Source organism: Cucumis sativus, chromosome 7 (genome assembly GCF_000004075.3).
Source record: "Cucumis sativus cultivar 9930 chromosome 7, Cucumber_9930_V3, whole genome shotgun sequence".
NCBI lineage: Eukaryota > Viridiplantae > Streptophyta > Magnoliopsida > Cucurbitales > Cucurbitaceae > Cucumis > Cucumis sativus.
The window spans coordinates 5,700,752-5,714,430 of NC_026661.2; the positions used below are offsets into that span (position 1 = coordinate 5,700,752).

Sequence of the window (13,679 nt, forward strand, 5' to 3'; positions counted from 1 at the left end):
CAAATTAATTCATTTGAAAAGCGTGTGAGATAAGGAAAGTGTGTGAATATGTTTCATTAAACTTAGAGTAAAAAGGCTAATAATAGATTATAGAATGCAAACTGGAAGGTCAAACATATGATTTATTGGATATACAAAGATTAAAATTGAATAATCCTCAATTACGTAGGCCAAAATGGTATTTTAATGGAGTAATTTGGTTGTGACCTAATCCGATCGATAGATATATAGTAGCATAAGTTTAGAAAAAAACAAGAGTAATGAAAAAATGATTGTCGCCGTTGCCGGGGATCGAACCCGGGTCACCCGCGTGACAGGCGGGAATACTTACCACTATACTACAACGACGTTTGTTGTTAAGAGGTAGGAAGAATTATTATTTGTTTGGAAAGAATATGTAAATATTATTAGATTAAGAAAGTACAAAGTGAATTGCAAATTGAAGAATGAAAGATTGTAAATACAACAAACACCATATTGATATCAATATCATCATTTTGATTTTGATTTTGATGGGGCTAGTATCCAAAGATATTGAGAAATCTTTAGCAATTCTAATCTGTTTATGAACCACCCAAATTCCTCTTACCTTATCCATTCTTTCTCCATACAAACACTCTTTTCCCCACCCCCACTCCCCCCATCCATTTCTCATCTCATCACTTTCAATTTTCTCTTCCACTCAGGTTCAATCCCTTCCCTTTTTCTCCCTCAAAATCCCCTTTTCCCATCTCAGTTTTCACTCAATATTGACTCTTCCTTCTCTCTTCCTCTTCTTTCAGGCACCATTCCAATGGCTACAGCCTCCGCTACCCTCTCGACGGCCATGTCCTCCGCCGCCCCCATCTCCGCCGGCTCAAGGCGGCAGAGGCAAACCAATGCCCATTTTATTTCTGGGCTTAACTCCTTTAGTGGCTTGAAAGCTCACAACAATGTCGTCTCCTTAGGCCTTCCCGTTTGTGCTGATCAATCATTTGCAAAAATTGTGAGCTCTTTGAAATACCCATCAAAGGGAAAGGGGAAAAACGGCGGTGGAGCTCTTTCTTCCACTTGTAATGCCGCCGGTGAGATTTTCAGGATTGCTGCCATTATCAATGGCCTGGTTCTTATTGGTGTGGCTGTGGGGTTTGTTCTTCTTCGGATCGAAGCATCTGTGGAGGAGGCAGAGTGAAAAGCTACCAAAAATGGTTGATGATGATGAGGATATTGGTCGGTTATCTGAAATTTGTAAGTTAATCTACTTTTACCAGTTATTGTAGAACTCAATTGTTTCCATCAGTCAAAACAATTGACAAAATTCATTTTCCCTATTTCTTTGCCCTGCTTTCTCATTACAAAATAATGGCATTGTAGTATATTGTTCATCTGCTTGAAAAAAGATGCATATTCTTGTAAATTCTTTTTGTGCTGCTTGGATCATGAGAAGAATAAGAAATGAACTTTCCAGGCAATTATTGTAAGATCAACTAGTTCTTTGAGGAGACTGCCAAAAACAAAATAAAAAACAATAAAAATATGGTTATCAAACGGAGGTTAAGTTATTGTGTTTTTGAATTCACTGTTAATATGTTTTGAAACAACAACTTTGTCTTAAGTAAACTGAAAGAAAAAGGGAACAAATTGTAAGAAAATGTATCCACATACAATCCATTTCACGCAGTTACTGTTTTGGTAGTAGAAAGTTGGATCGTAAACAATCTCATAAACCAAGCAACCAGCATCTCAAATTGGTGTAAAGAACTTGAATGTTAGTTAGTAGGTTTTTGAACGAAGATTGGTATGAAACTTAGACAGGAGACTGAAATCAAGAATTGTACTTTTGTGTATAGAGTTCAATTTCACTGGAGTAAGCTTTCATGTTTACTCTCAAATAAAGGTTGTCTTGTTGATTATACAAAGCCTAGCGTACATGAAATAGATTCCTGCAATATATGGCTTGAAATTGAACCTTGCTTGATGAACTTATTACTAAGAAGTAAGAGTTGAGGAACATTTTGAATCAACTTAGCTTGACTCAGAGGGAAAGAGATCAGGGGATTAGATAAAAAAAAGCTTCATTCAACAAAAAGAGAGTTCCTTGATCGTACTGTACAATGCTAGAATGTCAATTGTCAAACAATACAGGGGATGGAAAAGAAGGATCTTCTCTCCAGTCTCCATAAGCGATTCTAATTAAATTGGATGATCTCGATACCACACGCATTTCCAGGGTTGGATGCTGAATGTTTGTAAAAATGTTGCTGAATGTTTTAATGATTTGTATATCACATTTAAAGGAAACTAAAATTTTGTTTTGGTCTCAATATTGATTCGAGATGTACTGAGATGAACCATTAAAAAATTAACAAAAAGAGTGCAATTTGCGATACGTGGAAAGAGAGTGCAATGTTAGTTACTAGTCTGGATGATATGTACCTAAGTTCTTTATGTATTTATTATGATTGATGGTTTTAATAACACAATCACAGCCTTTTCTCTTCATATGACATTGTCTTGACCCTTTTGGCCAATTGATTCAACTCATTCACAACCTTGTTGCTGATAGCTATATCAATGCATATTGGTATCTTTTGGTCAACTCAAAGCTGCTCATAGTCCGTTAACTGGATCTTCGAGCTGCAATTTTCAGATTTAGTACATTTGATGCTTATAATTCCAGTAAATATAAGAATTCCTGCTAGTATCCAGCTGAATTGGAGGTTGGCGAGTGCCCGTGCCCTCATATCAGCTTCTTCAGAGGCACAAATGACTGCTCCAAGCATTTCATCTTTGCCGTTGTCCATCACCCTCATACTGCAGCCCTTGGGAACTAAGTTTGGAACCCATAGCATGAACCCCATGTTCATAAACCAACACCCTTGCAAAACAACCAATAATGAAAGAATAAGAGCTGCAGGGAAGTTGCTAGGACAACAAGCAGCTACGATTACTGACACAAGAGACGCGAACACTATCACTTGCAAGAGCCAATGGTAATGACCTTCGATGCCATTATGGTCAGCTGAGTGGAAATGGAGCAAGAATAACTCCTGACTGAAAACACAGGCTGCAAAGACGCCATCAATACCAGATAATACATTTGATGAGCGATTCAACTCGTTATAGAGGGTAAAACCTGAAAATATGGCAAGGTGTAGGAACATGCTAGCGTGCTCCAAGTTGATGACTTTGAAAGACAAATGAACAAAAGGGAAGTCCCAAAATTGTCTGAAAATTGCAATGATCGAAAAAGAGAACACGAAAATGAGCTCCAAGTACTTGAATTTGGAAAAAGGTTGGTCGAGAGGATACCAAAATCGTACTTTGAAATTTGAAGAGCCTTTGAGATTGTAGGTTTTGATCGTATTCACAGTATGCCAAAGGCCAAGAAGAGTGAATGCAAAACCGGATGCTACATGAGGTACTAATTGCCCCATTGAAACCTCTACTTTCAAACTCTAGCTTACCAAATTCATCCATAAGCCAATGCCATTTTATATCCTCTCTTTTGCTTTGTAGTTGCAACCTAAAAATGTTTATGGTTGTCTAGTCAATTTTTTTGTGCATAATGTATGTGTTTCCACTAGAAAAGTTGTCAAAAGTTGATAAAAGGAGCTTTACAAATTGGATTTCTGATGGGTCAGTTCAATACCTAGATGAAAAAGTTAGAAAATGAACTTAACAAGATTATAAACCAAAACAGTTGATCTAAACTTGGGGTTGAAATCTCAGTTCTTCCCATCTAGGGTGAATAAAATCAATAACCAATGGGGGATCAAAACTACCACAAACCAACAAAAAATTACCAATGACAGTCTAAAAAAATACCAAATTTGACCAGTAAAAAATCACTTAAATTTCATTTCTAGCTAGAAAATTTGGGTCAATTTGAGAAATGTAAATTATTTTTACGAAATAAAATAAATAAATAAAAAGCGATGTTCTAAGCTCAGTTTTATTTTGGGGTTGAAAGTGATCATTCAACAGAATTTTTATTTTGCATTTGTCCTGTGCCTTCTAAATCACAAGGATTTTGGGTTCAAAAGCATGAAACTTGGAGGGATAGGTTCAAGGTCATGGTCTAAAGAACTTATAGGGAATAGGTTCAAGTATAACAAAAACTACGACTACTACAAGTAATAATAAGGCACAATTACTCTATTAGTATACGAATAGCAAATGTCAAACACAAATTACATTATGGGTCCAAAATTATATTTGAAGTGTAATAAGCTTCTGTTATCAACTTTTGACAATTTAGACATGATGGTTATAATATGTGGACAGTTTGTGCTGCACTAAGTGTGAAGTGTATATGTGGTGAAAAACTATTAAAAGAATATTGAGTGAATTTAGTGGAAAAGATTTAAAATGTTATGATATTCTCTCTAGAGACTTAGCTTCAGGTGTTCAACCTTGAGTAGAAGGTTGGAAAAGCCCCATTTAGAGATACCATACAAATACATCAAAATCTCAAGTTTTTGGCCTATTGTTTTATGCCTCAAAACAATAAAACAAATTAACCACGAGTGCCTCTAACATCTATTTAAATTTACTGAGAAACAATGGACAGTACCTATTAGTCCACCTCTAAAGAAAGCTCACACATCAACAAATTATAAATTGTATTAAAACCAATGCTACATAGTTTGATTTGTATAAATATGTGGTTCGTGCTTTAAAATATTAGAGTATTGTAAAATTGCAAGAAATTTCATGCAGTCAAAACCAATGAAATTAGTGGTAGTGAAAGCTAACAATCAATGGAGCAAATTGTGTTCTATACATTACATAAAGCCAATGGTAATGAAAATGAAAAAAAAAAAAAAAAGAATAGTGCTTGCCTTCGAAGATGCTCATTGGCTCTATCCTCTAAGTGCCCTATAAAAAGAAAGAAAAGATTAAAAGCAAATGCTAAGTGGAGGGAAGCTTGTGTTTCAAAATAACAGAAAAAACTGTGAAAGAATCACGTAGAATAAGGCTTTTCGACTTTCCTTGACCCACTTTTGAATGTCTATCTCTAATCTGTAATAAAGTCTCTCGTAATCTTATCTCTTGTGCCTTCCTTTATTGTTATGATTAGATCAATGATAAGATGAAGACAAAAGACGAGGCGTCCTTCTCGCTCGAGCAAAGTTGGGCACAAAATGTACTGGTCCATGATCTGTAACTTTGCCAGCCAAAGGGGAAGAAAGCACCATTGATGGGAAAGAGATTAGAGAGAGTTTTCTTTTGGATTCTGTTCAAGGGAACAACTGATTATGCTTCCGATTGTAACTTAACGTTTTGGCGTTTGAACATTGTATCTAATAACGATTCAGAATCCGTAAAAGGTTTGAGAAACTTTTTTCCTTGTTCACCAAGTTGTTGATGGGACAATGGTATGTGAAACATATTGGAATTTCATCTTGTCAAAGATGGTATGAGCAGAAACTTCAATATATGAGGGTAACTCTTTTTCCCAGTTCTAAATGAAGACCACTGCCCTTGGGTATAGTTCTACCAAAAAGACGATGGTCTTTTATGTGTTCTTGTTTTCATCTGGAATGTTAACTTTTGCAATACCTTCAATCAATGTGAAATAAGTAGTATCATCAGGTGTCATTCCTTTACTTACCATTTCTTTAAGAAGCTCTTCAGCAAGATCACCTTCTTGGTTTTTGCATAACCCTTGTACAAGGGCATTATAAGTTAGAACAGTCGGATTGAATCCTGTATCAAGCATCTCATTCCGTACTCTGAAAGCATCCTTTATGTCTCCTCGTCTACTATAACCACTAATCAGTGTATTGAAACTAATATGGTCGGGCTTAATCCCTCTTCTCTTCATCTCGTCAAAAAGTTCACGGGCTTCTTCAACTTTTCCTTCCCTGCAATGGCCTTGCATTATGGTATTGAAAGTCACTTCATCGGGTGGAACCTTCATCCTATCCATATCTTTCAGAAGCTCAAATGCACCCTTGACATTACTGTTAGAACAATGACCATCAATCAAAGCATTAAACATAATGACATCAGGCAACACACCTTCACTTGTGATCTTCTTAAACAAATCATCTGCCTCCTTCATTCTGTTCTTTTTGCTCAAAACATGAAGAAGTGATGTGTATGTCTTTTTTGTCGGCTTAATACCACTCGCCAACATTTCATCATGTAGAAGAAATGCTTTCTTTGCATTTGCACATCTACAATACCCATTTATCAAGATATTATATGTAATAGCATCAGGAGATATTCCTTTCTCCTGAATTTCTTTGATCATACATTCAGCTTCATCTGTTCTTTGCTCCATAAACAATGCATGAATCAACGAGTTATAAGTTGACATGGTTGGACTTATGCCCTTCTTCAACATCTCATCCTTGTAAGCAGAGGCCATATCCAAATTACCCTTATTACAAAATCCATCAATCAAAGTATTATAAATTACAGCACTAGGTCGCAACCCCTTTTGAACCATTTCTTCAAAAATCTTTGATGCTTCTTCAAGTCTTCCTTGCTTGCACATCCCACTGATAAGAGATCCATATGTGAAAGAATCAGGTTCAATCTTTTGTCTCTTCATAGTAGTCAAAATAGCATCAGCCGCTTCAACTCTTCCGCTCGAACAATATCCATGAACAATCGTATTGTAAGTAACGATATTCGGTTTAACCCCTGAAGTCTCCATATGCCCAACGAAATCCTTAGCCTTCTTCAACTTCCCCTCTTTGCATAGAACATTAATCATAATGTTGAACGTATAAACGCTAGATTTAATTCTCAATCTAAACATCTCAGCATACAAAACCCAAGCTGCCTCAGTTCTATTCAACTTCAGAAACAAACTCAGCAAACTGTTGCAAGTCTCAATGGTAGGTAAGACACCCTTTTCCTTCATAGTGTAAAAACATTCAAAAGCCTCATCTGCCCTATTCATGTCACAGCAAGACTTAATCAAGTAATCAAAAACAATGCTACTTTTGAAACCCAAACGATCACGAGAAGCAGCTAAGAATTCAAAAATCTCCCTAATTGAATTGGTAGTGCCACCCCCAAGAGCCTGTTTGAGAAGGTGTAAGGCGGGTTTGGGAGATGGAAGACGAGCAACAATGACAATGGCAAGGCAAAGAGTTCGGGCATCAGATAGTTTATGGTGAAAATGGTTTAAGAAATCGAGAACAACCTGTGGAGATTCGTGGAGGTTTAGAAGGGTTTGGGAGATAAGAGAGGGAGTAAGAGAGGACTCTACCTGCTTGATGAAATGCCACTGAGAGGAGCGGGCTGATTGTTCGAGAAAATGAGGGGTTAGAGGCGAAGCGAGGTTTGTGGTTGAAACAGGAGATTCCAGTGGAGTTTTTTGGAGAGAAATTGAAGAGAAAGGCTTGAGCTTCAGAGAAGAAAGCTTCGGAATTCTGCAAGGAATCATGTTTAGGGTTTAGCAGATGAGAAAAAGGAGAGAGATTTTGAATACAACCAAAATAAAAAAAAAAAACATAAATTAAATACAACCATCCTTTTAGACTTATTCTCCTAATTAGCATACACTTAATTCTCAATTTTTTAAAGATGCAATACGAATATTGATTTGTCCATATGGAATAGCCGAAAATATCCATACAAATATTGATTTATCCATACAAATTTAAAACTGTTTTTTAACTTAAAATTTTTAATTTTATTTCAATTTGGTGTAAAAATTGATTTAATGATTAGAAAACAATATGATTGATTGAGTTATGTTTGACTAAGTAACAATATTTATAAATAATATACTTATGTAGGCTACGATGTTATGTTAGATTTACTATTAGAGTCGTACCATATGAGTGTTCCTCGAGATCACCACCTATTTATGATTGTGTAGTTAATCGTAATCTCATCATTGAGAGTCTGTATGCTTCCCTAAGGGATCACTGGATGACGTGCCTTCGAGAGCACAATATTTAATATTTATTAGATGATACATTTCTACCGGAACAGACATCTAGCGAAACTAATAGTAACTCTCTTGCTGTTTAATTTTATAGGTTAAGGTTAGTGAATGACGTTGTTTTATTCCGTATTTATGTTTTTATGAAAATTCAGGTTTATTTTTTAGATATTTATTTCATTCCAAAGGAGTCCAAACTAATACTTTAAATGATATATTTATTTATTAGTTTCTTCCCACAATTTATTTATTATTAATTTTAAATAAAATTACAAGACATTTTCTCTAAAATAGTATTTTTCTTCTATTCTAAATAAAAAAAATTATTTGTTTTACTAGTAATAACTATTACTACAACTCAATATAAAGAGTTGGTGGTTACATATAATTCATGAACTAATACATTTTATTATATAAATTCATCCAATTATATAATCAAGTATCTTAAATTACTCATTTTTATAAGTACTCGTATATCTATTGACCGAATTTTAGAGTTTTCATCGATTAATTTTGCAATTTAAATACGAAAACAATTTATTCTCATACAATCAAACATACTCAAATTCTAAAGTGTAAATTTTTCTTAAATCTTACCAAAGAAAGCAAAGCAATTTTTTTTTACAATATTCATTACTCACTGTATGTTGTAACTTAGCAAGTACTCGCATGCCTATTCACTAACTTAATATAAAATTTAGCAACAAATTTGATTATTTATAGAATTTTTAAAATTTTGAAACAAACTTCTGTTAAAATAAATTAACATAAACAAAAAACTTAAAAGTTAGAAAACTAAAAAACTAAAATGAACGTTTTTGAAAGCTAAGACATCAAAATTTAATAAACTTACAAGTTCAACAACCAAATAAAAGATTCAAACCATTTTAGATTATTAGAGCTTTCGTCCATTTTATGTCTAAAGTTTCTCTTGATTATCAGATTTACTTCGACAAAAGAATTCACCAATCATTACATTCGATTGTGAAAAGATAAAGTATCTATAAATTACTTTTTGAAGGAACAAAAATAGTACCTTAATACATTTTTCCAGACGCAACTCTACCTTCCTCTATTTCCTAGACCAATTCTGTAAAAGAGTAATGAGAAGCAAAGGAAGAAACTTTAATGCCAAAGAACATCTTCAGAATTGGCAATGGCTAACAAAATTTCATCTCAGCTGCTGCGGCAAAGCCATGATTTGAATTCGACAGTTCTGCAAAAAGTAACATCTACATAAAGGTAACGAAGAGAAACCCATTCCAGTTATGTATTGATAGAGTTTAGAGTATCTAAGTGCTACATTACACTTCTGCTACAAAGTTTAACAGAAACTTGAATTGATTCACATATCACACAACCTAAGCACCAAGAACTCAAGAGGATTATATTCATTCTAATGTGTGGTCTGGATTCAAACAGAGCTACTACTACCTCCAATTTCTATCTCAAAATCAGACAAGTTCACTTCATTGAAAAAAGACAGATATAAATACAATATATATTCATGGTTAGAAAATAAGTATAGAAGTACAGTATACGAACAATGACCAAAAAGACGTCCTTAGATGGTAAACCCTGAGACAAACATAATCAAGCTCAACTGTGTATTATTCTAGAAAAGGAAACATTTTCAACGAAATAATCTCTAAACATTTGATTTATGTATTTTCATAATTGCACCACTTGATAAGTAAAAAGAAGGGCAATATGAAACAACCCAGAAAAGAAAAGTTAACTACTTCAGCATAAGCATTAACTAGTGAATCTAGAACAGGATAATAAAGAGTTTCGCACTAAAGCTCAGAGTAATGAACTGGTCATGTATACAATAATATAACAAACTAATTGATATCCTCCTCCTAAGGGATGTATGTGGTAAAGCAAAACATTCTCTTTTCTCAATCCCAAAATGAATTTACTCCATTCAAAATTGGTCACAAACTAAAACACCAGAGCTTCTGAAATAAGATATATGTTATTGTGTGCAGCAGCAGTATAGCTTTAATAAGGGTCACTTTCTCCATTTTTCTACCAACTAGTCAGAAATCTATGGTGTACCAACAATGACCAAAAATATGTCTTACATGGTAAATCCTTGAGACTTGATGAAAACAACACGAACAAACACAATAGCATAATGCTTTGAGAAAGAGTATTAAGTTTCACAAACTATCTCTAAAACAATTATCACAGGGAAGGGGAGACAAACAAACCAATTGGATATTTTATCACGCTAAAGGCCTACACAGAGTTCAATACTGATAACGTCTGTGAAACTAAGCTATATAACAATAACTATCCTCCTGAGGGCAGGAGGGGAAGAAACATATTCCAAAACTTCAAATAAATTCCAGATTCAGACATGACTGTCCTTCCATCCTCACAGCGATTAGAAAATAGGCATATCAGAATATGTAGGTACGAAGAAGGAAAGCTATAAAGAGGAAGGAACCACCGAAAGCATATAAGAAGGGAAAAAAACATTATATCCGAAGGTTGAATCGGGTTAATAACCTGAAATATGTATTAAGCGACTACGATAGGGTGTTGTTTAGAGGGCTCAAGTCCTTTGTTATTCTTCTGATTGGAGTGATCGAGAAAATCTTCCATGTTGTAGATGACGGTGATGTAAAGAGAGCAGCTAGGGCAACGAGCAATCTCTTCACCGAGCTTAAGATCCTCCTTGGTGATCTGGAACAAGTCGCCGCAGGGGCAAGGGTAGGTGAAGGCCTGAAGTTCGTCGTTCCACTCCATGTCTTCAATCTCCACGTCGTCGTAGGACATAGTTGCGGAGGCGAGTCAGAAACCGCCGAGTTGGGAAGGTAAGGAAGAGGATGGAGGGATTTGGGTTTCTTTTGTTTTGGGGGCTCCGGATTGTTCCGGAAAACCGCGTCCAATTTACCCTTTATTCTTTTTTTTTATAATTATAATTAACAAATTTGTTTTGAGTGAGAATGAATATTTAAATACGATCTAAATTTTGGAATTTTCAAATTGGTCAATCCAATTCATCGAAATGCATATTTAATTGGTTAATTTATTTTTTAAATTAAGTATTAATGTAAATAAATTCTGTAAATTAGGCTTAGTTAATTTGGGTAATTACCATTGTATAAATACACAACTCTTTGGTCAATAATAATAGGAATATTCTTCAGTATATTCTTCAACATGGTATCAGAGCTAGGGTTTTGAGGCTCCATCTCAATCGCCGCCGCCAACCACCCATGAACGCCTCCATCCCGAATCGTCTCGATACCTCCAGGAAGAGCTGCGTCCCGAATCGTCTCCATCATCCTCGTCGCGCCTCGCAGCTGTTCCGCCACATCTCGAACCGTCTCCGTCATCCTCGTCGCGCCGATTAGTCGCAGCCTCGATCTGTCTCAGGTGTCCATTTCCGCTCCGATCTGTCTCCATCCGCGAAGCGCCAGTCTACGCCGCTCCGATCTGTCTCCATCCGCGAAGTGCAGTCGCAGCCTCGATCTGTCTCAGGTGTCCATTTCCGCTCCGATCTGTCTCTGATCTGTCTCGAATCTACGCCGCTCCGATCTGTCTCCGCTCCGATCTGTCTCCATCCGCGAAGTGCAGTCTAGGTTGTGCTTCACCCTTGCAGTTCGCCGTCTCCGCTCCGATCTGTCTCAAGCCGAGCCGTCTAGGTCCTCGCCGCCGCATGTACTTCACCCTTGCAGTTCGCCGTAACCCAGATCCGTCGCTGCAATCGTCGGTCGGTTCGTGAAGCAAGCCGTACGCGTCATCTTGCAGCAGTCGTCCAGATCTGCGTCGTCGTGCCCATTCCTTTCCTCTCCGTTCGTGAAGACCTGCTGCGCAATCTCTGTCTCCGTCAAGGCAAATCTCAGCCGCCAAATACAGTAAAACCCAAATCTGACGAATCCAGTCACGAATCAGTCAAAACTCGGCCGAAAATCCGCATTGTTAACCTCAAATCAAAATGGAGAGAGACCATATCTTTAGACCCATTTCTACAATACTTGATGGTACAAATTATATCACATGGGCAAATCAAATGAAAAGTTTTCTTATTGGAAGAAAACTATGGCGCATTGTAACTGGCGACATCACCAAACCAACTGCAAAGGAAGGGGATAACACATTCATTGAACGTCTCGAAGATTGGGACAGTAAAAATCATCAAATTATCACCTGGCTTGGTAACACCTCTATTCCCGCTATACATGCACAGTTTGATGCCTTTGATGATGCTAAAATATTATGGGATTTTTTGTCTACACGCTTCAAGTCTATTGGTTTAGCCCATTATTACCAACTGCACAGTACACTTGTAAATCTAAATCAAGATATTGGTCAGTCTGTTAATGAATATTTGGCAGTTCTTCAACCCATTTGGACTCAACTTGACCAAGCGAACATCAGCAAAGATCATCTTCGCCTTATTAAAGTCCTTATGGGATTACGTCCAGAATATGAATCTGTTAGAGCTGCTTTACTACACCGGAATCCCTTACCCTCATTAGATGCAGCTATTCAAGAAATTCTGTTTGAAGAAAAGCGTCTTGGCATCAACTCTACTAAACAATCTGATGTTGTCCTTGCCAGCACATACACTCCCAACAGAGCCGCAAATATGTTTTGTAAGAATTGTAAGCTCTCTGGTCACAAATTTAGTAACTGTCCTAAAATAGAGTGCAGGTACTGCCATAAACATGGCCACATTCTGGATAACTGCCCTACCAGACCACCCCGACCTCCTGGCACTTCCACAAAAGAGAAAATTTTTACCAAACATGGTTCCTCATCTGTTGTTGCTGCGACCTCGGATGATTCATCCCTCATTCAGATAAGTGATCTTCAGAGCTTATTGAATCAACTAATTTCATCATCCTCCGCTCTGGCTGTTTCATCAGGTAATCGATGGCTTCTTGATTCTGCCTGTTGTAATCATATGACCTCTGACTCTTCTCTTATGTCTACTTCTAGCCCTACAAAATCTTTACCTCCTATTTATGCTGCTGATGGTAATTGTATGAACATCTCTCATACTGGTACCATTGATACTCCCAGTGTACATCTTCCCCATACTTACTGTGTTCCTAACCTGACCTTTAATCTAGTGTCTGTTGGTCAATTATGTGATCTTGGCTTAAATGTTTCATTTTCTCCCAATGGTTGTCAGGTTCAGGATCCGCAGACGGGACAGACGATTGGAACGGGTCGCAAAGTGGGAAGATTGTTTGAGCTCACATCACTTCGGGTTTCATCTCCTTCTTCCATCTCTGCTTCGGTCACTGATTCTGACACATATCAGTGGCATCTTCGTCTTGGTCATGCTTCCTCTGAAAAACTTCGTCATTTAATTTCTGTTAACAATTTGACTAATCTTACTAAATTTGTTCCTTTTAATTGTTTGAATTGCAAACTTGCTAAACAACCTGCCTTATCTTTTTCTCAATCCATCTCTAATTGTGATAAACCTTTTGATTTAGTGCATTCTGATATTTGGGGTCCTGCCCCAATTACTACTATTCATGGTTATCGCTACTATGTTTTATTCATTGATGACTACTCTCGATTTACATGGATTTACTTTCTAAAATATCGTTCTGAATTATCTCGCACATATATTGAGTTTGCTAACATGATTCGCACTCAATTTTCCTCTCCCATCAAAATTCTTCGCACTGATAATGCTTTGGAATATAAAGATTCCATCCTTCTTTCTTTTCTTTCCCAACAGGGCACTATTGTTCAGCGCTCTTGCCCTCATACCTCTCAACAAAATGGACGTGCTGAGCGCAAACATCGTCAC

General features: G+C 36.6%; 4 protein-coding genes and 1 non-coding gene across 5 annotated transcripts; 1 reads left to right on the forward strand and 4 right to left on the reverse strand.

Moving 5' to 3' along the window:
• Positions 1 to 276: 276 nt before the first annotated feature.
• TRNAD-GUC lies at positions 277 to 348 on the reverse strand. The gene has a single exon. It is a non-coding gene; the product is annotated as a tRNA-Asp (tRNA).
• Positions 349 to 505: 157 nt separating this feature from the next.
• On the forward strand, positions 506 to 1,451 carry LOC101210164. Its single transcript, XM_004136951.3, has 2 exons — positions 506 to 686; positions 783 to 1,451. Exons 1-2 carry the CDS (start codon positions 566 to 568, stop codon positions 1,169 to 1,171), a joined length of 510 nt encoding a protein of 169 aa, XP_004136999.1. The 5' UTR covers positions 506 to 565; the 3' UTR covers positions 1,172 to 1,451.
• Positions 1,452 to 2,410: 959 nt separating this feature from the next.
• Positions 2,411 to 3,614, reverse strand: LOC101210583 (transmembrane protein 45B). Its single transcript, XM_031888647.1, has 2 exons — positions 3,116 to 3,614; positions 2,411 to 3,046 (listed from the first exon to the last, which is right to left on the reverse strand). The coding sequence occupies exons 1-2, from the start codon at positions 3,414 to 3,416 to the stop codon at positions 2,580 to 2,582; spliced, it is 768 nt and encodes a 255-aa protein (XP_031744507.1). The 5' UTR covers positions 3,417 to 3,614; the 3' UTR covers positions 2,411 to 2,579.
• Positions 3,615 to 4,671: 1,057 nt separating this feature from the next.
• LOC101223163 (pentatricopeptide repeat-containing protein At2g15630, mitochondrial) lies at positions 4,672 to 7,477 on the reverse strand. Its single transcript, XM_004137080.3, has one exon. The coding sequence runs from the start codon at positions 7,385 to 7,387 to the stop codon at positions 5,501 to 5,503; it is 1,887 nt and encodes a 628-aa protein (XP_004137128.1). The 5' UTR covers positions 7,388 to 7,477; the 3' UTR covers positions 4,672 to 5,500.
• Positions 7,478 to 8,760: 1,283 nt separating this feature from the next.
• Positions 8,761 to 10,801, reverse strand: LOC101210825 (diphthamide biosynthesis protein 3). The gene is made up of 2 exons (XM_004136954.3): positions 10,409 to 10,801; positions 8,761 to 9,107 (listed from the first exon to the last, which is right to left on the reverse strand). The coding sequence occupies exon 1, from the start codon at positions 10,676 to 10,678 to the stop codon at positions 10,421 to 10,423; it is 258 nt and encodes an 85-aa protein (XP_004137002.1). The 5' UTR covers positions 10,679 to 10,801; the 3' UTR covers positions 8,761 to 9,107; positions 10,409 to 10,420.
• Between the last annotated feature and the right edge of the window lie 2,878 nt (positions 10,802 to 13,679).